The sequence below is a fragment of the Symsagittifera roscoffensis genome, chromosome 3, assembly GCF_963678635.1.
Source record: "Symsagittifera roscoffensis chromosome 3, txSymRosc1.1, whole genome shotgun sequence".
NCBI classification, from domain to species: Eukaryota; Metazoa; Xenacoelomorpha; order Acoela; family Convolutidae; genus Symsagittifera; species Symsagittifera roscoffensis.
The window spans coordinates 16,605,510-16,632,396 of NC_087064.1; the positions used below are offsets into that span (position 1 = coordinate 16,605,510).

At 33.9% G+C, this 26,887-nt stretch overlaps 3 protein-coding genes across 3 annotated transcripts in view; 1 reads left to right on the forward strand and 2 right to left on the reverse strand.

The window, feature by feature from the left end:
* The window catches only part of LOC134842330 (uncharacterized), a 405,874-nt gene that overhangs the window by 215,697 nt on the left and 163,290 nt on the right, over window positions 1–26,887 (forward strand). The gene's annotated exons all lie outside the window — the stretch shown is intronic.
* On the reverse strand, window positions 3,132–5,077 carry LOC134842312 (E3 ubiquitin-protein ligase TRIM34-like). Its single transcript, XM_063858587.1, has one exon. The coding sequence runs from the start codon at window positions 4,738–4,740 to the stop codon at window positions 3,469–3,471; it is 1,272 nt and encodes a 423-aa protein (XP_063714657.1). The 5' UTR covers window positions 4,741–5,077; the 3' UTR covers window positions 3,132–3,468.
* LOC134842455 (tripartite motif containing 13-like) lies at window positions 14,513–17,315 on the reverse strand. Its single transcript, XM_063858800.1, has 2 exons — window positions 17,290–17,315; window positions 14,513–15,896 (listed from the first exon to the last, which is right to left on the reverse strand). Exon 2 carries the CDS (start codon window positions 15,891–15,893, stop codon window positions 14,676–14,678), a length of 1,218 nt encoding a protein of 405 aa, XP_063714870.1. The 5' UTR covers window positions 15,894–15,896; window positions 17,290–17,315; the 3' UTR covers window positions 14,513–14,675.

Below are 26,887 nucleotides of genomic sequence, written 5' to 3' on the forward strand. Positions count from 1 at the left end.
GGATGGTCTCCTTTTTTTGTCCGAACTATGCGAAGCAAAAATAACATTTTTCAATTATAACACAAACAAAAGATTTAAAGTTTTTGCTTCGAAGAAAACGTGAATAGAAAAGTCAGATAAAAACTTATGAATAGAAAACAAGCCTTTAACATTTGGGTGAATTTTCAAAAGAAAAAGGGACTCAAAAACAAATGGTAGCACATTTGAGGAGTCATGTCAAAAAGATATTTTCAAGCGAGAACATGTGCAAAACGCAATTTGTCTCGAGTTTACACTCGCGTTTAAAGGGAATCCAAAGTAGCAAAAAAAACACAGTACCCGCGTGATCCTTTGTAAATCTTTTAGTTGTGCGAACTCGATCAAATTTTAAAATGTTTTTAATTTTGGGATGGCATGTCAAAATCATTTTCATCCCTTTCGAAATTTTTGTAAATCTAATACTTGATCGAAGTCTTTAAAAAATTAAAGTGTTTCTTTCGAACACCTCAAATCCAATTGAAACTTTTTCATCCTTGATCTAAAATTCAATTTACGTGAATATGATTATTTAGAATACGCTTTTCCGACCGTGTGTGAAATACATTCACCTAAATTCGGAAACTTTGTGATACGGGAACGTTTTCACTAAATTTTTTTTACCGATATAAGAGCTTTGACCGACTGCTACTTTGTTTTACTGGAGATATGCTTTTTGAGCTCGCTCAACTCAGGAATCTTTTATCTAATGAACTTCAAGCGAGTAATTTAATTATGATAGTTTTTATCATCTATTTTAGACCATCTTTTTTTAGGCTGGATCAAAGTCTCTGCATTGTTTTATCAGAAGGAAATTTCATTGATAAGGTACCTAATCGACTAACCACATTGTTTTTTTAACATCTAATTTCAGAAATAGTTTTCTATCGAAATCTGAGACGACTTTTTATGAGACGAGTTAAGGCGACATTTTTAAATGTTTTTCATATTTTTCAGACTACGCGTATGTCTGCTAGCAAGCAATAAGTCGTACTTAAAATTTTGTTCCATGACCTTGTTTTCTATCATAAATTTTGGTTTTTTGTCTAGACAAGATTAGCTCTTATAATAAATGTTTTAGTTAGGAACATTTCTTTTCAATTTTCTCTCTATATTATTTCCAGTTCCAATTTAAACAACTTATTGCAATTCAACAACAATCGGCGTTATGCTTATTGGTAACTGAAATTGTTAACTTTTGGACTTCTTTTCTTTTACAGACGGAAAATTTGGGTTAAAACGAAACACAAATTATTAGAAAGCAATTTGTTGTATCAAACTTAAACTGAAATAAAGGCCTGAAAACGGGCACCGCTACTAACCTTCTTCGAAAAACTTTTAAAAGAAATCACGAAGGAAAAACTAGCGGGGCAAGCGACAATATTTACTGCCTCCCCCATCCTGCACCCACTGCCCTTTTGTTAACTTTTTTTCAGTAAACTGATTGAAAATATATTTCGAACAAATGATTTATCCAAAGAAAGTAGCTTTTGACAAAATTTCTATCATCATTGAATGGTTATACTTGCCAAATAGCTTTTACCAGACAGAATTGTTTCATTTGCCAACTCAGAAAACAAATTCGAAATGGCTGTGGAGCAGGCCTCCATAGACCAAAAATGCTAATCATATGATTCAATAAACTAAGTCTTTGAAAAAACAACAATACTCATAAAAATTTCATACATTTTATAAAAATGGTGGCATAAAAATTTTCGATGAATCGTTTCCATTTTTTTGGCGCGAAAGTTGCGTATCATCGTAAAAAAAACTTTTGTCAAAAAATGCTAATCGATATATGGAAATTCTACAACTATCGTTATTTGATAGTGACAACATATTTCAAAAAATCCTATATTTCAAAATTTTCAGCCATCAATATATCACTTTTTTGTGAATAACATAGTCCTGAAAACACAAAACTTTTTTTCTCCGATTCTCTCGATAAGTTTTTCAAAAACTATTTAAACGCCTATTTTTCTATTGCAGGGCATGCTTATGCACGCTTTGATCAGTGCCTAGTCAATTAAAATTTCAAATCCTAAATAGTTTTCAACTTTAAAAGTTTTGTCGAAGTTTAAAAGTTTTATATCTTGCATTGTATCATTTCCTTATGACAACTCTGAGACAATTCAAGTCGTTTCCTACACCGTTAATGCAGACATTCCAAGCTTTGGTGACTTTAGCTTTGAGTGAACAAATTTTTTTGTTACTTGTGGTTGGTTACGATAAAAATCCAATCAATTCGAGAACTTAAACTTCTAAAATAGTTTTTTCCATTTTATGGAAAAATTCTAGTCAAACATTTTCGATAAATTAAAAGTCACTGATCGATAAAATGATGATCATTTTTGGTCAACCCGAGTAATTACTTCACTTCAATTTGGAACAATTTGAAGCGCAGATAATTGGCCACGCATAAATCATTTAATATACGTTCTCGGTATCATCAATAAAATCAATTGCCACTTTTCAAACTTCTAAAAACTTAATTAAAGTAATCGGAAGTTGACTTTATAAAATTTTTGAACTCAGAAAGATGATATCCTCAATGAGGTAAGAAAAAATTTCGTTGAAAAACTATCATTTTGATTGCTGAAAATTGATTGAATAAAAATTGACGCCAAGCACAAATATTTGGCACCATCTTCGAAAACCGGATCAATGAAATGAAAAAAATCTGATCGAGTCAAAAAAAGAAAAAAAATTCCTTCGGTATGGTTCCTGGCGCAAAGCAGTTGATCTGTCCAATTGAAATATCAAAGAATTTTAACATTAACATTTTTATTGAAATTATTAACATTTTTATACATTTTTAAAAAAAATCGATATGTGCGCAACTCTCATTTACGCATCATATCTCTTATCAGATTTCTATCAGATCGATGCCCTGGGTTGATTGACCGCCTTTTAATTTATACAAAACTGTAAATGGATTTATGAGCTGAAGTAATTTTTGGTCTCGAAATCTCTAAGTTTCTATCACTGTAGTAACAACCGTTTTGCCCTACTTCCAATTCCAATAAACGATACAGAAAACGAAAAAAATGAATCAACCAAAATAGAGCTCTCGAATAGAAAAGCTTAAAATCAAGAATATATTCGTCATTACTGAATCAATCGAAAAAAAAATTGATAACATAAAAGTGTCCAGATAATGTCGCAACTAGAAATTCAACTCAAATCTTTCATCAGATGAAAAAAGAAGTGTGAAGTTTAAAACCGCTGGTTTTCATATGACTGGTAGGTCGCCAATGACCTTGACTATGAGTTGCAGGTCTTTGCACGGAATGAATACTGAATGAGTTAAGATACAGGTAGGTACAGCTGTCACTCTCTACGAAGTTGAAATAATAGTTTAATAATTAGTTTGGAAGTTCTCTTGTTCCTGTTGTTTTTAGAAGGGCTTGATTTCCATCACATTCAAACAAAAATTAATTCTGAAAAGTTGCTTCACTGATGAAAGTGAACTGAAGCTCTGATAACAGCACCAATTTTGTCATCTTTGACTTCTATCTGAGACCAGTTTAGATTGGTCTGTCTTTCATATATTTCGTCACTCAAAGGCTCTCGGCGCCATATCCAATAGTCAGAGCCGGTTTTCTTTTCAATTTCTACCGTAAATTCTAGGTCATCATGCGATGCTATGAACTCAACTTTGACATGTAATTTGCTTGAGATCCTGCTGATCGACAATTGAAACAAAGAATAGCTGGTTACAATCCAATTGGAATCAAACGTTTCAGTCTCCAATGAACGGAAGGGAAATATCACCGAGACTGGATTTATATCTATGTCATTGACGTTCAAAAAATGATTATCATTCATCAAATCACTGCTTTCCCAAGTTAAAAGACTTCGATTGAATACTCGCATTGTCGGGGGTTCCTCGGGAGCCGGAAGATAAATTGTTCTCGTTTCTTGTGGGAAATTCGTTTGTGTTTCTTTTGACTCCAACTTAGGCACATTATCAATGGTTTGAGTTGAAGTGCTTTTGTTTTCGAAAACTTCAGTTAGAGTTGATGCTTCTGCGAAAGCGCCATTCTTCAATAGTTGGATGTTATTGAAACTTCCTTTGAAAAACCACTCAAACAATTCCTTTTTAGGGACTTGATGTCCTTCAACTTCATTTGCAAATTCTTTCAGCTCGTTCCAACTCGATTCATTCATTTTCTTTTCAATTTCAAGTTCCTCGAGCCTCTTGATGTCTCGATCGTGATCTTTTGCTTTAAATTTTAGCTTTAAAATTTCTTCTTCAAAGTCATGCATTATTTTTTTCCATTCATCTGAAAGATTTTCGACCTGTTCCTTGATTATCGAGCGAAGATTTCTAGTGAACGACACAACTTCGTGATCAAAATGTTTCTCACATTCAACGCATTTGGCACACATTATTTGTCTGCATGTTTTGCACCACAGGCTAACTGGATTGTTGAGATGTTCAAAACAGCAGAACCGATCCGCTGTCTTTTTCAACATTTTCTCTTCTTCAGCTTGTTTTAGTTCCTTCAAAAGCTCTCTCATTCCATACATTGGTTTCAAATCCGATATCTCAATTGTGTATTCATCTTTACAGAGAGCGCATTTCAGTCGGTTATCGGATTTTAAGGCATCCAAACACGTTTTTGGAGGGCCACAATAAGAATGACCACATGGAAGTTGTCGTGGGTCGTCCATGATGTCCGTGCAAATGGAACACTCGGGCAGTTTCGAACTCGATTGCATTTTCTTCGACACAACTAATCACAATTGGATGCTATCGGACCTTAAATTTTGTAAGAATAGCTAGAAACTCAGAGAAATCAAAAATAATTTTAATAACCAAACTGGATTAAAAAAGCCAAATGAGCTGTTAAGTTGCAAATAATGGTAAAACTGTATCGTTAAATAAAAGAATGTATAACTGTCAACTGACAGAATGGTAAAACTGTATCGTTAACTGAAAGAATGGTAAAACTGTATCGTTTTTCCCAATTTTGTATACAAATAACTAGATATATAGCCTTGTTATGCGTAATTTTGCACGGTTCGAATCAGCTAAGAGCATGGTATAAAAACTTGCTTCTCGTTGAATTGGTGACGCAGTGCTGCCTGAGCATAACAAAAACGAAACAGAATGAGTCGAGCACCTAGTGGAGCTCTAAATGACAGATGCAGTTCAAAGGAATTATATATTGAGTGTTTTTTAGTTTCAAATTTTGCATCTTTTTTCCTTTATATCTAAAGCTCTGATATTTCACTCAGTTGAACCTTACATAGAAATATAAACTTAAAAACTTAAGCTTGATCTTGAATTATACAAAAAGTGTACAAAACACAATTGCACTTAGCTTTCGAAGCTGTTTCACATTTCAGAAGAACGGAAACCATATTGAATAAACTATTTCACTGGAAAAACATCGCAAAATTTCCAGATGAAGTCTGCGTTCTAGTAATTATTACAAAAATATAAATCTTTTCACTACTCACTGGGCAAAATCATGGGCGTAATTTCAGCTTCCTGTTGCGAATTATTAAATTTGCGGTCTCACTAAAAACAACCCTGTCTGAGTCATTATACCTTCAAAAATGTTTTTTCTTGTTCTGAGTTATTAAGGACCATAGATGTTTTTTCTTGCAGTAAGTTATCTATGATTCAGTGATGAAAACCACAGAATCATTTAATGACCGCTACGTTTTTATCACTTGTGCAGCGGTAAACCCAAAACGTTTTGGTTCCGACTAAAAGAAAGCACAATCTAACAGGATTTTCTTATTACAGACTCGTGTTGCAGTCATTACGAGGCCAAACTGTGCATTTTGTTAATTGTAAGTGGATTCCGCAACAGGCAAAAATCAGATTTGTCACGGAATCCGCAAAATTTCCATTTTTCTTTGATCTTCTATGCTGTTTTCGATTCCACGGATAAAAAACTAAAACACTGTACTGCTCAAAATTGCACAAAAAACAGGCACTTTTGAGGCATCCGCAACAAAATGTGTAGAATCCTGAACAAGTTTGCGGAATCCAAGAACAAATGATAAAATATTTTTAGTAAAATTAAGCTGTCGCGGAATCCGCAACTGTATATAGAATCCGCAAATTGTAAGCGGAATCCGCAAGTCTCAAGCGGATTCCGCAACATACAAAAATCAGATTTGTCACGGAATCCGCAAAATTTCCATTTTTCTTTGATCTTCTATGCTGTTTTCAATTCCACGGATAAATAGCTAAAACACTGTACTGCTCAAAATTGCACCAAAAACAGGCACTTTTGAGGCATCCGCAACAAAATGTGTGGAATCCTGAACAAGTTTGCGGAATCCAAGAACAAATAATAAAATATTTTTAGTAAAATTAAGCTGTCGCGGAATCCGCAACTGTAAGTAGAATCTGCAAATTGCAAGCAGAATCCGCATAAATTTGTGGAATCCACTTACTTTTGCGGAATTCACATACATTTGCAGAACCCGGAACAACTACCTATATTTGCTCGTTGCGGAATCCGCAACAAAAATTAGGATAACGTCTCTGGTTTTTTTTGCCGATTAAAAAAAAGGAACTGCTACAAAAGAAACGTTCAAGTCGATGACAACCAGGAGCGGCCGGATTTAGGGGATGGGAGCGGGGGGCAGACGCCTCTCTTCTCAGGTATTCGACCCCCTGACGACACAAAGGGTCCCCCCTTTGAACTATTTTGAGATATCCATTTTGGCTGACAATCCCTTTTTCTAAAGGAGCCTTCGGCGCCAATATATACTAAATTTAAAGGGGGAGAGCGCGCCAAAAAACGTAATTTTTTGGTTAAAAATTTCCAAAAAGTGCCTAAAAACGCCTTTTTGGCCTTTTTTTTCAAAATGTTGCCTGCGGCGCTGAAATTTTGTTCACAACATGGTTTTTTAGTGCTTTGTGAGAGCTCCGAAAATCAATTTGCTCGACCTACAAAAAAATAGACAAAATTCGATTTTTTTTTTGGAAATCCGCAACAGCAACACCCCCCCCCCCCCCCTCTAGAAAATCCTAGATCCGCCCCTGGAGACCACCACGTGTTTGCCCGTTTCTTGCAGTTTATCTCCACAATCAATCGGCCAATCAGTCTTTTCTGTCATATAATATTTGTCAACGCCCTGCCGGCAGTTTCAAGACACTGAAATGTACGATTTTTTAAGCCCTGCCGGCAGTTCAAGGACACTGAAATGCACAATTTTTGCTTCAGTTGATTTATAATCATGGTCTGTTTTTTTTTATTAGATCCAGATATTTTGAATCAAATCTCAGGCAGTCGGGGTTATTTCACAATTATTGCTTTCAGTAAAATGAACCCCCATGATAAAAAAAATAACAGTGTCAGGGCTATGATTCGTTATTACAAATCTGGCGTGGGATATGGGAAACAGACAAAACATTTCATATGTTGTTTGATAAGTGAGAAATTGGCAAATGATTACTCTCAATGATAGCTCAAAGTTGACATGATCTTGATGCAGTGATAATCATTAGAAATTTTATAAATTTTTTCAGTGTCAGTTCTTCAGAACTTTTTATAATTTAGCATTAATTATGAAGGGTCTCATTTCAAAAAGAAAGTGATTGAAGTTAGTCATTAAAGGCACGTCAATTAACTGAAAGGAACTGCAAAAAAATAGATGTCACGAGACTCATTTTTCTGTTTTTTGATGTTTGCTTGTAACTTTGATGGCAAAAAGAAAAAGAATTAGATCATGCCCGCAATGCAATTCCACGGATAATTATTGGTTGTAATGTCATTATAAAGTAAAGTCTGTATCTATAAAAATACAAAAATAATCGATTATAATCTATCAAAAAGGGAATATAATCTTAGTTTTTGTTCATATCAATATAATCCATTATTATCGATTATAATCGATTATAATCGACTGAAAATGGATTATGATCATAATTTTTTTAAAATCATTACATTTTTTATAATAGGTTATACTCGATTATAATGTAGTTTTTGAGAAAAAGTTATGAATTTTGCAATTTTTTTCAAAATTATATCATTTCCTGTTTCGTGCAGTTGCTATGTATTACGTTTCATAAACTTTCACTTTTTACATTTATTTAGGTTTTCTCTACTTTTTCTTTAATTCGTAAACTCCATCGCTTCTTTTAACAAACCCCTCACCCAGTGTACCCTTCCCCCCCTTAAGTTTACCCCTCGTCACTTTATCCGCCCCCTCTCCCCACCCAGTCCCTATCTTAGTTTAACACCCCCCCGCTGTTTACTGAACGTGGGTGGGGTAAAAAAAATGGGGTGAGGGTGAAAAAAAACTTGGATGAGGGGGGAGGGGTTAAAATGGAGAATGGGGGTAAAAAGGTGACGTGTTGTTCACGTTGAGTAGCCCCCTCCCCCATGCCCGTTCAATGCTGAGTAAACGGGGGGAGGGGCAAGTTGTAACAAGGGGGGTTGGGGGTTGGGTTTGGGGGCAAACTTCAGTACACATAAGAAGTTGGGGGAGGGGGCTTGAACAAATGCGGATGGGAGGAAGAAAAGTGAGAGGGGGGGGGTATTTTGAGTAAGTTTAGATTGCGAGTAGGCTGTGAGTAACGCAGAAATGTTGCAGAAAGGTTTTTCCAAAAAAAATATAAAAAGTACAATCCATTTTAGTGGATTTTAATGGATTGATTTCTTATAAAAATAATCGATTATAATGACAATATAATCGATTTCGTGGTCAAAAATTGCAACAATAATGGATTATAACAACAATATTTTAAACACCAATTTTCCATTATAATCGACTATTATCCATGGAACTGCGGTGCAGGTAGGTTGACCTCTATTGAACAGAATTGTTTGTCATACACTTCCTTGAATTAAGTCGTCTACGCAAGTATGCTAGTTATACAAATTTTTATTAATTTTTGCTAAAATGATGCCATCGAATTGGAAAAAAAAATATGTTTTTTTGTTTTTTCGTCCTAAATGTCGGTGTATAGAATTTAAACTTTTACCATTTTTTGAATGCGACAAAAAATATAATGAAATAGTTTAGAAATTGCATTAAAAAAAACGTTTTTTTCCATGCACTAAAAAAGTTATACAAAAATAAACGTTCATCTCAACTAAAACTTTTATCATCCAAAAATTTATTTCCTTTTGTGTGCATAACGTTATCCTGGATGCACAAATGATGGATTATTTTTCAGTTAGCTACTTTCAAAATTCTATTTCTTTGTATTGCATATTTTTGTTTGCCTTGAACAATGCATGAGTAATAATTGTACATGCATTACTATCAATTTTTTGATGACTCTTTATTTCAAAAACCAGGGTCAATTTCCCTTGTGTTCGGTTGCAAACGAAACTCAAAAGTTTTGAGAGGAAGAAAAAACAATTTCTTGTTTTTTTGAAAAAATGGTAGTCAAACACTTTCAATATATAAAAAATCACTAATCAAACCCGCACCGAGCGCCCATGGATTATAATCAATTATATGTCTCTATCTATAAAATTACAAAATAATTGATTATTATCCATTAAAAATGGATTATAATCCTCATATTTTTAAAGCCCATATAATTCATTACAATCGATTATACAGGATTTTTCCGAGAGGTTAATTATGAAACTTCTCAAAGCTATCTCATTCCTGTTTAGTGCAATTGCTAAGCATTACTTTTCAAAAACGTTACATTTCACGTTAAAGTTTTTATAATTTTATGTCTCTACTTTTTCAATTCATCTCAACTTTTAATCCCCCTCCTTCATCCCCCCCCCGTTTAACACCTCTCCCCCTCCCTGCCAGGTTACCACAAGCGCCATCCGCCCCCTTATGATTGAACATTGGGGAATCATTTATCGGTAGACTTTAGAGGAGGGGTTCAATGATTGATCGCCCCCATTTTTACCCCCACCCCATTTTAGCCCCCTCCTCACATCATTTTAGCTCCCATTCCCCCAATTTACCCATCCCCTCGTCCCCCCCCCCCTAATTACGCCCTCCTCTTTAGTTGAGCAGGGGGTACAAAATTTGAGGGGGTGGCGTTGAGACCTGGAATTTATTAAGAGACATGGTGGCACACATTTTGCAAATATCTGGCGAAATTTTCAAAAACTTCTGCAAAATTGATCGAATCTAGTTTTAAAAATGAAATGGATTATAATCAATTATAATGGATTAAAATATACTTTTATTTCAAAAATAATAGATTATAATGGATTATCTTGGCAAAAACAATCAATTTCCATGCCAAAAATAATAGATTATAATTGATTATAATGAATTATAATGGATTTTTTCAAAAATATTTGATTATAATGGCAATATAATCAATTTTGTTGTCTGAATTTTTCATCTTTCATGGATTATAATAGATTATTTTTTCTCGGGAATCCATTATAATCGATTACAATCTATGGGCGCTCGGTGTGGCTGTCCTGCATGCAATACGTTATTGTGACATTGCAAAAAAGAACAATCCGTTTGTTCAACTGTCTCGGAGGAGAAGAGTAGCTAAGGAATGCACACACACACACACACACACACACACACACACACACACACACACACACATACTCACTACACACAAAAAAACACAAACCACACATACGCACTACGCACAAAGTCAACACACAAACAAACATTCTCCAGATATATTTATAAAGTACGTAGATATCTTTCGACGTAGTTTATTTCATCATCTCGCAATCTTTTGCAGATTTTTTGCAATATCTTTTTTATTGAGAAAAGCTATTTAGCTCTGATCTTACAAAGTTTTTCTAAGATATTAAACTCATTTCTAATATTGCTTGAGAAAGTTATTTAGCTACTGAAGAGCAAATTGATACGACATTTCTAGATCAATAGTCGACCAGAAAAACCCCCACAAAGTTGACTTGTCATAAAAAGGACTAATGAGGAGTCGAAAAGTTTTTCCGATAGTAAGATAATGATTATCATAATCATGGCAAAGTTTCAGCACCTTATTTCTTAAAAGAGTCAAAAGTGCTGCCTAACGAGTTTTCTTCGATGAACAAATGAGATTTCGTCTTTCTGGAAGTGGATGAGCTTTTTGGTTTCTTTCAGGGTGAGGAAAAGAGCGTTCCATAACGTAGAACCAGCTATAGAGAAAAGAACCTTGAACTCAATACTGCTCAAGTCCAGAATGGCAAGGTTCGACGAACCTTCTTGGCTTACAGGGTTTTGATTTTTTCAGGTACGCTCGAAGGGTAAAATGAAGGACCAGGTTTTAAACTTGATCAGGCTTAATAGAAAAAATGGCGAGTAACAAAAGCTGTTTGACATGAGTCTGGAAAATGAGCAAGAAAAAAGTTTCAACTTGATTGAACCTATTGATGTTTTGACGAGTCGCTTTTGTTTATATCAAAGCAGCAGCTATTTCATTAACCAACTCTCGAGGGAACAAAATTTTTCAAAAGTATTTTGAAGCTGATTAAGTATCTCTTGCAACAATAATCATTTTTACAGACCAAGGTAGCCTCAAATGCTAATAACTGTTGAGTTTATCTGGGTCACAAGTTTTAGTATCCCTGGTGTCGAAACAGCTCAAGGCATAGACTTATTAGAAAAACTCTCTTTTTCCAGCGTGGATTTTCAGTGAAAACTCTTTTAACCAGTCAGATCTACTCACTTAAGTGAACCTGCAAGTCAGAAAAACTGATAATCAATGTAATCTTTTTGAAGTACCTGATTGAACTGGTATCCGCTGAAGAAGCTCATTCTGTGATACATATTGTGACTCAAACCTTGTTAGATTCGGCAACGAGTTACATACAAATCTGAGTTTAAAGCTGTTTGCAAAAACATCACATCCTATTTAATTTGCGTATAGAAAACCCAAATGGTCTTTCGTGAACCGGTTAGTTAGATATAAAGTTAATGTGCTTTGAACATCGCAACCCGCATCAAAAGTTTTCATCATTCTCGAAATCTTTTCGAATGTTGTAAACTGAAATCAAATATTTTCAAAGTACTCAAAACGTGACTGACTAAAATTGCAATCGCTGCCATCAAGGAGTGTTTTCAACAAAAAAAAACGACAAAATACTCTGCATTTCAATCTCGCTCAATCCAGGAGTGTTTCATATAGAAAGCTTCAATTGAGTCGAGAAATTGGTTTATAATAAGTTGAAATCAGTTCCAGGACTTCATTTTGCTCGGTTGAAACAAATTCTGCGCTTCGCTGTATCATAAGCAAACATTTTTTAAAAACAAACTACCTATTTGAGAAATATCATGAATTTGAAAAAAAGTCTTCTAAAAGTTTTCTTCATCGCAAACTATATGCAACGAGTTCAACCGGTGATGTTAAAATTTGATCCCAGACGCTGTTTACCAATGAAAATTTTATGTTTCTTCCTCCGGGACCGAACTATCTCAGAACAAGACTAGGTTTTATTAGCTTATTTGGTACTATAAATGTTAAAACTGAAATAGTCATGAAAAAAACACTATTAATTACAATAATTTGAATGTAAAATGAATTGAAGTATTATAATTGATATTGATCATGAAAAATTGCTCCCAAACAAATGAGTCTATCAAATAAACTTACTAAAACTTATATATGCTTTGTATGGTTATACTAGATTGTTTTATACCAAACAAAACTTGTCAATTTGCCAAATAGCGGTAATGGTAATTGAACAGAGCTCTATCAGAGGTTTGACTGCATTGATAGTCAATAGGAATTTCTTTTTATTCAATTTAACTACACTCAATTATTTCTGACAAACCGTTATTCTGTCAATGTTTTGACGCTCGCAAAAAATCAATGTCTTGTCGAAATATTTTGATCAACCTTACAATCCCTTCCTCCTAATAGATTTTTTGGGTATAAAATCACGGGCGGATTGGGGCGGGGAGGGGCTTTGGAGGCGGACGCCTTCCCTCCGGGGTTCGACCCCTTCACCCCCTAAGGGTTCCCCTTTGGTACTACTTTACGACATCCATTTTTGGTCAGGGCATTGTACAGTTGGTGCAAGTTTATTTACGAACCCCAAAATTTTGCTTTCGGCGTTTCTTCAAGGAGCAAACTGAAAAACTTGATGATAAAATTGCTCATATCCACACACATTGCCACTAATTGAAACATTGTAGCGTTTTAATGAATCATGGTGTTCTTCAGATTTTGATTACCTAATTTTTGAAACAAGGGAAAGGAGCAACAAAGGAGCCCAACCGCTCATCACGGAGAATCGCTGCTGTGCCTTTGCTTAAGAATTACATGGATTTTTTTGGCTATTTGTCTGCGCTGGTTAACGTTGCTTCACCCTCAAGCAATGAGCACGGATCATGGTGGACCTCGTACATCTGATCTTTTGAGTGAGAGACGTAACTACTTCATCACCGCTCCCCCAAAGTTTTATTTGAAGTCTAGAAAGTCTGCAGCAGTTCATTTTATGAGGCGGCTCAAAAACCATTATGAGGCAATAAAAAATGGCACAAAATCATCCGTTCTGATTTTTTTGCGTCTTTTACAATTTGCTTAAATTTTTTTTAAACAATTTGAAAAAATTTTTTGTTTTAACAATTAATAAACAGTAAAGTAGTGATTAGTGGGGAATAAATTTTGCGAGAGGTCAATTTTCTTAAGATTTCTTAAGGTCCTCTAAATGGTTTTAAAATGCAGGCACTTTATGTAATAATTGACCTGCGTATCGGAACTTTATCGTAACAATTCGGGGAGATGGCTCATTTTGATCTGCATGCGCATCTACCAGAGTCTCATAGAGGACCTTTTTGAGGCAAAAAGCGGCAAATGTGTGCCCCAAATAGAGACCCACTTAGGTGCGAGAGAAGTTTAGTCATGTAATGTTGCTATCGATGGACCAAATTGCTAATTCTTTTGCACTCAGTTATAAGATGTTTACTCTGTTTTGGAAATATTAGATTTTTGAAAGTTCGTATCTTTGCAATGGGTCCATAACTTGTTGGAGAAAGTATAAAAAGACAATGAGCAGGGTTTGCGAGAAGAGACCGAAAAAGTAACTTTTTGTTTAAGAAAGTTTAAACGTCTAAAAGTTCTAAGAATGACCAAAAATTTTAAGGCCACAAAATTGGCATCGAAAGCGTAGGTACATAAAATTGTCAAAAAAAAAAACATTTTTTTTTCTTCAATGTCGCAGTGCCGTGATTTCATGTAATTCGCCAAAATGCCATAATCTATAGAAGAGCTTAACTTCTCTTGTCTCGGAGTTTCTAATTTTTTATAACTAAAGTAAAAAAAGTTCTCACACAGTTTCAATGAAAACGAAACAAAAGACGAGAAACTCGAAGCGTTCAAAATAAAGCCAAAATTTCGATATTTTAAAAAACTAATTCATGCTTTAATGAGGCAGTTCAGCATTTCTTTTAATCTAGTTTTCCTTATAATGTGAGCTCATTTTAGATATTGTTACTAAGAAAACCTAGTAGGAAATTTTTTTAATCATTCATAGTACCATTTTTTGACTCTCTCGCAGGCAATTTAGTTTGACTTTTTCATAGTTAGAATTCATTTTATTCAGTTCGTTAGGTAATGGTTGCAATTTACAATATTTCAAACAAATTACAATATCATACAGTTTACAGATACGACACAAATTATATTAGATTTACTATATTTGTACCAATCTTTTTTGGACCGCTGAGATTGGGTGAAAAAGTATTCGGTCTGATGTTTATTGTCAGCTCCTTCGAAGTTGTTCAAGTTAACCGCTTTTGAGATCATGAAAACTAATGGAAGCGCGAATTATAGACCTCCCCTCCGAATCCAGGACTTTGAGTTCATGCCAACTCACTTCTGTCGTTCTTTTGTGCGTGTAGTCCTTCAGTTCTTTGTTGCGCCAAATCCAATACGATTCATTGTGCGGCTTCGCAAATTCCACTGTGAAGTTTGTTTCTTTGTTTGACCCCCAAAAAACAATTTCGACGTGCAGCTTGTTCAAGTTTCTGCTGATTGAGATACAAAACATGCAAAATCCAGTGACAATTGCACTGGAACGCATAGGTTCAGATTGATATGGAGCGTAAGGAAAACACACGACGACTGGATTGATTTTAATGGCCGATGAGTTCAAAAAATGATCATCATACATCAAACTCGTTCTTTTCCAGACAATATGCTCTGGATCAAATTGTCGCATTGTTGGAGAAGAGGTCACGTCGGTTTTTGCCTGAAAAGATAAGCCAGAGGTGTTTTCTGTTGAAGTGGACGCGTCAGCGAAAACTCTTTGTTCAATCATTTTATTTGTCTTGAAGTTTCCTCGGAAAAACCATTCTATCAGTTCATTTTCTGGCATGTTTTTGGCTTTTTTGCTTTGTTTTTCACTTAAAAAGTTTTGTAGCTCGTTCCATTTCTTGTTATTCAGTTTCTTATCACACTCCAGTTCTTCGAGATTTTTCAGGTCCTGGTCGTAATGTTTTATCCTGAGCTTCATTTTCATAATTTCCGATTCAACCGCTCGCATGTGATTTTCTCTTTCATATGTGCGTTTTGCAACCTGTTCCTGGAGTATTTTCTTCAGATTTTGGTTGAACGACACAAACTGGTGGTCCAGATGCTTGTCACAATCCACGCAGTTGCCACACATTGTTTCTTGGCATGTCTTGCACCATAAGGTAATCGGAAATTTGGGGTGGTCCAAGCAGTAGAAACCATCTGATGATGTCTTCTTCGAAGTCACTGCTTCGGCGGTTTGCTTTAATTCCTTTAGCACCTCCCGAATTCCATACATTGGTTTCAAACTATGTATGACCATTTTGTGTTCAATTTTGCACATTGCGCACAACAGTCGATCGTTCGAGTTCAAGATAAGCAAGCATTTTTTGGGGGGACCACAATAAGAATGTCCACATGGAAGTTGACGTGGGTCGTCCATCACCTGTCTGCATATTGGGCACTGAGGCAACTTTGAACTGGATAGCATCTTCTGTTGAATAAACACTTATCAAGAATTGTAAAAGAAGTAAAATTTGAACTAAGAACAAATGGTTGCTGCGCGAGTACAACAGAATGTTCCGACCACCATTTCCTAAGTTAGATAATTCAAAATAAAAATAATTATTTGGAATTTTAAAAAAAATTCCCAAAAATGTGTGAGTTTTTTTTCTAACTTTTAATTATTAGTATTTTTGTATAGTTAAATGCACCAAACTTGGAAAAAATGAAAATTGACATGTAGTAATGACTAACATAATGTGCGCTGGAAATAAAAATGCAATGAATTTGGTTAGAGGTCGTCGATGAATTTTAGTTCGAAACACGGAAAAAAACACCATATTTTTTCGGCAGAGCGACAAATTTTCAGACGAATCATGTTAATATGATACTACAATTGACGAGGTACCTGAAAAACTTTGAGGCAACCTTTTCTTTTGAATACACACACTGCGTCAAAAAAAGTTAAGAAAATACCCCCGCTCATAGTTTTTTCCCTTCAATTCGCGAGTGGTCGTATCAAAAACCTTCTCAAATTAGTCTTGAGTTATCTAGTTGGCTTTTAACCAGTAAAACTTGTAGTGCGAAAAAAAATAAGCTCAACGCTCTCCTTGCAGGTAATGTAAATTATAAGATTACGTAAAGACTGCCTTTTACCACAATCTTGTTCCCATTTTTGAAAAAAGTGACGCAATGTTCGGGCTCGTTTATTTTTCCGGACAATTTTAGACGTTATAACTAACAAAGTTCTTTGCACAGTTTAATAAATTTAGAACGATATCGATGCTTTAATCTCAAATAAAAGAACAACTTTTGTGGAGTTTTTCCTATCAGGTTGTTTTGGTTTGAAAAGCTCCAATGGGGTCAATTTTTGAGTAAACGATTCGCGCAAAACATTCTAGTTTCTTTTAACGCGCATTGTTGGCCGGCAAAATAATCCGGATCAACATCTAATTCAAAATGATTTGAGGTTAACTAATTGATTTCAAAATTTCGTAAGTAGAGTCAAAGTTAATCACTTTGCAATGTTACGTTTCGTGAGGCTATGGCATGTTGTGAAAACTCTTGGGTTTTTTCACCGAAAACTCGTAATATAACAGAAGTTTGAGGATTCTGGCACTTTGCAGTTTTTTTGCTTAAGTTATTTGGCTTGCCTAGTAAAGATTTTAAGACAGGGCTTTCTGGTCGCTCAAAAAACGTATGCTTTCTCAATCAAATAATTAGGCGGAAGTTTAAAAAATGACTCATAAATTGATATTAATTTTTGAAAAATGAACCCAGGTCAAAAAAAAAATAATTTTTACCAATGAAAATAAACCGGAAAAACAGAACTAGAACAAATATTGTTTTTAGTTTTAGATGGTCAGAGAAAAGTAAGAAAAGACATATAAATGATTTTCTTGTATAACGATTAAAATCGTAACAAGTTTCAGTGAAAATAAAATGTTACCTCACAAAAATAAAAACAAGTCAAGACCAAACTATGAAGTTACAGACCATTTTCATGAATCTGGTCCTCTTTGTTTCTGTCAATACGTTTTAGTTATACTGTCACTACGGCCAGACAAGCTGCACATTTAATCTAACAAAATGTGATTTAACAAAAGCTGTCGCTGTGCTTAAAGCACAAAAGGTACCAAACTTTTTCACTTTTTTGAAATAAACAAATTATACTTTGTTTTTCGTTGACGAACATACAATGAAAAAATACCTGAAAAATTTAAGTCCATTACCAGAAATTTAGGTTAAATTTTAAAGTGACGGGCAAAATTACTATCATTTTTAGGTTATTTTCCATCTGTTTTTTTTTTCATGAAAGCCAGAATAAAACTCAAACAAGACTTCTCGTATATCAAGGCAAAGCCCTGATTGTTCCAACTGCACTCTAATTTTTTTTCCATTTTGTGAGAGTGTATTTTTAGCGTCTCGTTTCATGATAACCCGACCAAGTGACTTGCTTGATTTCAATTTGAATTTTGGAAGGTTTAATCCGCTGCTTACGCGTGTTGTAATAAACCAATGGGTCGCTCGTTAATTTTACCAAATTGGCTAAATTAGCATTGTTCTACACCGCAATAACTTAACGAAAAAGGATCACAGGTAAAAAGTATTTCAATGCTCCAGACCACAAATTATTTTGAATGGTTCAACTTCTGTGCTCGAAAAAGAATCGCTTGGCGAATTGATTGATGCGCCATACTTACAACAAATAGTGATTTCAGAATTAAATATACTTTTAGGGACTTGCAAAAGCATCATTGGTGAAATCAGTTGCTGCTGCTCAGAACTACTAAGTCTTTGAAGTCAACGCTAGCCAATATCACTCTCAGAAGCACACCATTGCTCAATTGAAGGACGGATTGATTGCCTAGAAAATGATGAATGATGAAAGCAAGACTAAAGTTTTGGTTGACGATGCAGATGTTTATTTTTGCCGATGACTCGAACTTCATTCAATCTATTTGAACTTTTGCTCAAACATCACACAAACCTAATCTTTTAATTGAGGCTAATGAAAAAGCATTTCAGGGTGTGTCAGTATTTTGTTTTAAAAAATTCAGCCTGCGTAAACATCGAATTCTTGAAGTTGAGACATTAATTTATAAACACATCACAAAACGCAAAATAGTTAACAGAGAGATTATTTCAAATGTAGCGGAGAAGAAAATTTTCCTCTACGCTTTAAAAGCGCTGTAGGTTTTCCTAAAAAATAAAACATATTGAGATATTTTTCAATTTTGCTTCTGTTTTCAAACAGAGATAAGCGAAGTTTACGAGGATTTAAGAGAGCAATATGAAAATAAATTAAATTCACGATACAAAGAAAATGAAAAACAGAATTGAAATTAAAACTATACGGGCACGTGAAACGTTAGTGAGGAGAACTATACAAGCACGTAGAAAATTAACGAATTGTGCATAATTGACAGCAGTTGACTTGTCTTTGAAAAAAATTATCAAGCAAAAAAAATTCAGAAAAAAAACTACAAAAGATTGTATTAAGCGTCATCAATACTGGTAAAAAACACCATTTGACTTGTACACTCAAGCGGAGCGTAGTGCGACAGTACGATGCAATTTTTTTAAACATAAGTAGCAAAAATTGCTTTTTGGTGACCCATTTTCAACTTGACGGTTCTACTTTCGGGACACTTTGAGAAGAGCAGATGCAGCAAAGGCAATATAATAACATATTCTTCGATATTTGATCAAAATGCTTGTTAACCGAGAAAAAATTATTTGCTTCACATAGCAGTAATAATAATTAATATCCGATTAGAGAAAACTTTCGACCCAAGTTTTTTCGCGATTTTTGAAAAGCCCAATTTATTACAATTTGGGTGAAAAAGTCCCAATTTACTACTTGCAAAGTTAGTTTGATTCTTTTTAGTGTATCAGGCCAAATCAGTTCTCAAATTGAACCACATTTTTATAATCTAATCGACCATGGCAGCATGTTAGTAAATATTTGTCCAGACTGTTGAATCGAACTGGCAAAAAAATTCTCATCGGTCATGAAATGATAGATCGCAGTTCAAATTAGTAATCTGATTTCGTGCAACTCATCGAACTCAACTTGGTTGCAAAAATCGTAGAGGAGATCCATAATCTTATTTAAAACAAAAAGTTTTCATTAGTTTATTTTTCTTCTTGATCATTAACTTGGGCTCTCAAGAGAGCCAAATTACAAGCGTCACAAACGAAAAAAAAATTGTTTTAGATAGCACAAAATGAAGCATTTTTGTATCAAATCTGATTCTAAAATTTCTAATCTTTTCAATTTTGGGTTTGTTTGAGATAATAATTTAGGACGAAATATAAGATGATAATGTTAATTGTGGTGGTAATTTTTTATTTGCGAGAAATTAAGTCGTCAATGTAGGAAGTCGTCAAAGTAGGGAGTAGTTTGCTTGTTTTGGTTGATGCCAGAAATAATTGCAGCACTTATTTTTTTAAGATTTAATGACTGAAATTTTACATCATTAATTCTTTTGACTTCTCATAAAACCTGTTTTTTTTTTTTTAAATTGACACTGCAAGATTTTTTTCTGGTTTTCGGTATTCTTGTAATAAATCATCTTAATTTACATAAGCTCTGCTGTATAATTCTAGCTTCTTACATCCTTACTCGGTTGTTGTACAGGAAAAAGGGTCGATCAATACATCACAAACTTTAAGTCTGTAATCATTAATTGTCAAAGTGAAAACAAGATTTTGGCAATTCAAAAATTTGTTCCGGAACAATTTGCAGGATTAATAACTAAAATTTTGTACAAAAACAGATTTAAAAAAAGCACTTCATAATTGCTATCAAACTATTCAACGGAAAAATGAGAAAAAAAATGTTTGTTTGCAAAATTGAAGTTTTTCAATGTGAATTCTAACTTGATAGGATTGATTTCCAAGAAACTATTAAAAAATTGCTGAGCAATTTGACAAATTCATTTTACCGCACCCATAACTTTACAAAAAATGATCACAGGTAAAGTATTTCTTAAATGCTTAGGACAACAATATTTTTCAGATGATAGAATAAATTCCATAAAAAATTGTTAGTTAAAAAATTGCTATTTGAGTTAACCATCCCGATCATAAATATTGTGGCACTTCATTCGAAAGTAGGAAAAAATAATGAAACTGAGATTTAAGCACGAGAGCAATGTGATTTACAAAAGATCGAAATAAATGTTAGAAGCAGAACTTTATCTTTTCAGGTATACAGTGCTGATTTAAATTAACCGGACAAAACGCTTTAAACTTGAAATTTAAAACCCGTTTTTCTCAAATTGGGTTGAGTTTAGGTGAAAACTTATGAATACAAAACTTGCATAAAATTTTAGCAAAATTAATATGGTGTAATTTGTTTTGCGAAATTCGGGCCCAAAATTTTACCCCAAAAATGGGTCATTTTGGCTTTTCTTAGTTAACCAGAAATTACGCTAAAAATACCCAGTCGATCACAGACATAATTATATCAAAGGGAGCCTCTTACGTAGCCCAACAAACTTTAAAAAGGGTATAATCTCCAAAATGTTGTATAAATTAATTTATTTTTGTTTGATAGACAAAAAAGGTCGTTTTTACTATATAAAATACCAACTATTTATTTAAAAACAATTTTTAAACGGTTTGCAATTTTTTTTGGAGAGTATACCCTTCTTAAAGTTTGTTGGGCTACCTAAGGAGATCACTTTGATATAGTAATGGCTGTGATCGACTGGATATTTTTGGCGTAATTTTTGATTAACCAAGAAAAGCCAAAATGACCCATTTGTTGGGTAAATTTTTGGGCCCGAATTTCGCAAAACAAATTGCACCCTATTAATTCTGCTTAAATTCTAGCAAGTTTTGTCCTCTTAAGTTTTCACTTGAACTCAACCCAATTTGAGAAAAATGGGTTTTAAATTTCAAGTTTAACGCGTTTTGTCCGGTTAATTTAAATCAGCACTCTACAATCAAGACAGTTTGTTTAATACAAACTTTCAGTTTAACTGCGTAGAAATTTTTTCAACTTGGATTTAAAATTTTAACGTTTATTTTGACTAAGAGACGGAACTGAATGCGAACAAGATCAGACATATATGACCCATAAGTATGATGATAAATTAGACTGTGCAAACAAAATGTTATAGAAACCGCATCGGAAACTTTACTTTTCAAAAAGAGGCCTCGAGAAAACATTGCAGCCAGATTTATAAGGTCTAGACCTGCACTGAGTTTCCGTGAGTATTCATTAAAATATATGAGTTTCATTGTCAGTGTCTATTAAAATGAAAAATAATTTAAATTTGATGATTTAAAATGGATTTTTTTGCTTAAATTTTTTTTATTGACAATAAACGTTATATTAAAACAAAGCAATAAAACCCAATGGAAACCAATTGCAACCCAATTTTATATTTTTTATCACTTCACTCAGATGCGGGATCAGAACTTTTTTGCAACAATTTGTCTTGTACGTTGAAAAATCAAATGAAAAAAAAAACAATTTTAAGGGATTATACTATATAATTTCTCAAGTTTTTCAATGTGAATTCTAACTTGATAGGATTGATTTCCAAGAAACTATTAAAAAATTGCTGAGCAATTTGACAAATTCATATTACCGCACCCATAACTTTACAAAAAATGATCACAGGTAAAGTATTTTTTAAATGCTTAGGACAACAATATTTTTCAGATGATAGAATAAATTCCAAAAAAAATTGTTGGTTAAAAAATTGCTATTTGAGTTAACCATCCCGATCATAAATATTGTGGCACTTCATTCGAAAGTAGGAAAAAATAATGAAACTGAGATTTAAGCACGAGAGCAATGTGATTTACAAAAGATCGAAATAAATGTTAGAAGCAGAACTTTATCTTTTCAGGTATACAGTGCTGATTTAAATTAACCGGACAAAACGCGTTAAATTTGAAATTTAAAACCCGTTTTTCTCAAATTGGGTTGAATTTAGGTGAAAACTTATGAATACAAAAATTGCTTAAAATTTTAGCAAAAATAATATGGTGTAATTTGTTTTGCGAAATTCGGGCCCAAAATTTTACCCCAAAAATGGGTCATTTTGGCTTTTCTTACTTAACCAGAAATTACGCTAAAAATACCCAGTCGATCACAGACATAATTATATCAAAGGGAGCCTCTTACGTAGCCCAACAAACTTTAAAAAGGGTATAATCTCCAAAATGTTGTATAAATTAATTTATTTTTGTTTGATAGACAAAAAAGGTCGTTTTTACTATATAAAATACCAACTATTTATTTAAAAACAATTTTTAAACGGTTTGCAATTTTTTTTGGAGAGTATACCCTTCTTAAAGTTTGTTGGACTACCTAAGGAGATCACTTTGATATAGTTATGGCTGTGATCGACTGGATATTTTTGGCGTAATTTTTGATTAACCAAGAAAAGCCAAAATGACCCATTTTTGGGGTAAATTTTTGGGCCCGAATTTCGCAAAACAAATTGCACCATATTAATTCTGCTTAAATTCTAGGCAAGTTTTGACCTCTTAAGTTTTCACCTAAACTCAACCCAATTTGAGAAAAATGGGTTTTAAATTTCAAGTTTAACGAGTTTTGTCCGGTTAATTTAAATCAGCACTGTACAATCAAGACAGTTTGTTTAATACAAACTTTCAGTTTAACTGCGTAGAAATTTTTTCAACTTGGATTTAAAATTTTAACGTTTATTTTGACTAAGAGACGGAACTGAATGCGAACAAGATCAGACATATATGACCCATAAGTATGATGATAAATTAGACTGTGCAAACAAAATGTTATAGAAACCGCATCGGAAACTTTACTTTTCAAAAAGAGGCCTCGAGAAAACATTGCAGCCAGATTTATAAGGTCTAGACCTGCACTGAGTTTCCGTGAGTATTCATTAAAATATATGAGTTTCATTGTCAGTGTCTATTAAAATGAAAAATAATTTAAATTTGATGATTTAAAATGGATTTTTTTGCTTAAATTTTTTTTATTGACAATAAACGTTATATTAAAACGAAGCATTAAAACCCAATGTAAACCAATTGCAACCCAATTTTATATTTCTTATCACTTCACTCAGATGCGGGATCAGAACTTTTTTGCAACAATTTGTCTCGTACGTTGAAAAATCAAATGAAAAAAAAACAATTTTAAGGGATTATACTATATAATTTTAAATTCGAGAAAGTAATGGATTATGGGAGAATGGTTTATACTGACAATTTTTCTGGCCACGAAAAACCATTATCACTCTATTTTTCAAAATGTTGTTAAATTTGAGTACCCATGTTCTATTCAGCACGCTTTTGCTTATAAGCTTTCACAGGAAGATTTCTTTCTAAGCTTTTTCTTTCCTTCTCAAATATTCGACCCCCTCACCAACCTAAGGGTCTCCCTTTGGTATTATTTTATTAAATCTATTTTCGGCTAACCAACCCTAAAGTTTTTCTTAAGGCGTCTTTGGCGCCGCCAATATATATTAATTTTGAAGGGGAACGCGCGCAGAAAAAACGCAAATTTTTGGTGAAAGTTGTCCAAAAAATGTCCAAAAACGGCATTTTTGACCTGTTTTCTCAAAAATTTGTCTGCGGCGCAGAATATTTTGTCAAAATAGGGTCTTTAGTGTTCTGGGAGTGCTCGGAAAATCAATTGGGATTTAGTCGACCTTAAGAAAAGTCGACAAAATTACTGAAAGTTTTTTTGAAAATCCGCTCCCCCTCGAAAAAAAAATCCTAGATCCGCCCCTGTACGCTTTCATCTGATGTCGAATCAGAATTTTTGATAGCTATTCTCAAGCCAATCATTTAAGTTTTTTATCGGTATTCGTCGAGAGCTAAATCAAATATTTCATTAATGACAGCTTTCTATTGTCACTCTACTTTTGGACTATTAAATACTTTGCTGAGGGATGATTTGCAAAAAAAACTGGGGGATGATTTTTTGCAGGAGATGAATTCCAAAGAAATGCTTTATTATGATTTTTTAATTTAATCAATTGCTTCAAGCGAGCACACACTACTCCATAGACCTTAAAAGCCATTCGGAGCAATCAGGGCTTCGGCCTGATACAAGTGGTCTTGTTATATAATTAAGTACAGATGTATAACTCTAAGTCTTCTTGTTTTCGGGCATAAGTTTTGTAGACATACAAATTTTGACTTGAATAAACTCAAAGTTGGGAAATAAGAGGCAAGGAGAAAAAAAGACGCAACTTTAATCATTCCGGTATTTAGACGCAACTTTAATCATGCATTAGAAACTAGATGCCAAATTAAATATGCGTGACCCAAAAAACGTTTTTTTTCTCTGGTATTCAACGCGACTAATATTTTTCAGTTAAACGCGCTGTATCAATTTAAATGGTTGCATTTAAACTTCAAAATTTTAACGTCGAAAAATCATGGTTGCCATGATCTTGTTAAAGAAGACGGTTCAAAAATGTAGATACGGATTTAGTTTCTGGTGAGTTCTTTCTACAATGCAAAGATAAATACATTCAATTGCAACTGTAATTGTTCCGACTTACGATACAAAAGTAACGGAATATTTGTGCTCGGGGTGGGTTTTTTTTTCTTCAGACAATTTTCGACTTTTTAACTAGCCATTTTTGACGGAATATTTTTTATCATTCGAAAGGTATTGCTGCCTTGAGCTTAAACTTGAAAAAATATTTCACCTGTGATTGTTTTTCGTAAAGTTATGGGGGTTTAAATATTGCCATTTTGGCCAATTTGGGACAATTAACGCGCAATATATTTCGCGCTATTAACGCGTAAGCGGAGATTTAATCCGTCTTAGAAATCGTTCCAAATTGGTTGAAAGAAGCTTATTTGCCATAGTCGATATCTATCGTTTTGTACTTTATATGGCGTGTCGGGGGATGATTTTCATTAAAAAAAAATTTAAAATTTTAGAAAAAAATTTCAATTTATTTTATTACATTTAATTTTTTAAATGTTATTACTGCTCCATAAACCTTAAAAGGCAGTCGGAACATTCAGGGCTTCGCCCTGATACGAGCAGTCTTGTTATAATTTTAGGAAACTTTCAGTTCCTCTGCTCAAACCTCGCAGTCAGAAGCGCCCCAAATTGGAAAAAAATGTTTTTTAAAACAAATCGGCGGAAGTTTCAGTGATAGTTGAACAGCAACTGTCTATTATATTTCCAGCTCGCTCTCAAAGTCTACCGTTTGTATAATCGTCATCATAGCATATAGCTTTTGAATGCGTCTAAATTACTTGTTGTCTTATTTCCGGTTCGCCCTCTAAATCTATCATTTATATACTTGATATCAGTACTTCAGTAGAAAACGCCATCTGATTTTGCTCCTAAAATACTGTTACCGGTATGTTACATCAAATAAAGATAAGAGTCTTAGTAATTACTTCTTCGAAGGCTCTTATCTTCATAGAGAAACAATTTCAAGTTGAATTAAAATTTCAAAATTAAAAAAAAAAATTACATTAAGACTAACAGTTAACTTCTTATATGGAACAAGCCCACTCATGTAGCAACTTTGAATCTGTTGTAAGTGGCAAAAACTTGCTCTGCTGAAAGAAGAAAAGTGGCCATAATCTTGACCATAGACAAATAGTTGCCATTGTTTCTATTGGAAATTTTAACTATCATCAACCTTCCCCAAACCAACTCAATTTCAGTTCTTGATGAACAACCAGTGGACGTAAGCGTTGATTGTGAGTTAATGTAGCAATTCTTAGGTAGAATTTGTTTGTTGTCATCGGCAAACTGTCGCTCTGTCATAGTTATTAGTACATGGTAACCTTTCGACAAGACAAAAATGGCTCTGTCATAAAATATTTTATGCAAATAAGCATTTGCCGTTTTTTTGGCGACCATTTGATCCAAGTTTTCAAGAGAAAGAGGAAAGTTCATGTAGTTATAATAAATACTGACGTTTGTTTTGCATGATATTTTAATTATTTCTTCCGTCATGAATTTTTTCGGCGCCTCAATGAACCAAAAATATTCTGTAAATGCCGCGTGAAGAAGAGCCGCGGTTTTCGAATTGCATGGTTGAGATTGATTTGACCATCTTTTCGGTTTTTTAGAGCAGCTACAAATGTCGCTTGGCGAGTAGCTTGTGAAGTTTTCACCCGGTTTGTGAAAAAATGCACTGCTTCCGGCAGTGAGCATGAATAAACTGTCTTCGTATTCTCCATTTTCTGGTGTGACCAATTTTAGCACTGAGCTGGTTCGAGTAACCCGCTTAGCAAAGTAAAAAATGTGCATAAACACACCAAAAACTAGTAAACAGGAAAGACCAACGACCAGGAAAAGCCATTTACTTAGTTGCATTTTTGGTAGAAAATTAATGGAACAGCAAAACTTTCAATAGAAACTGTAAAATCTATCAAATAAAAGCATGATTAAAATTGAACAAGGTCTTCAAACGCTTCTATAAGTGCAACTTAATGGCAGAATCTAACTTATTCATGAAGTTTCCATCAGATCCAGAGCCGCTTCAG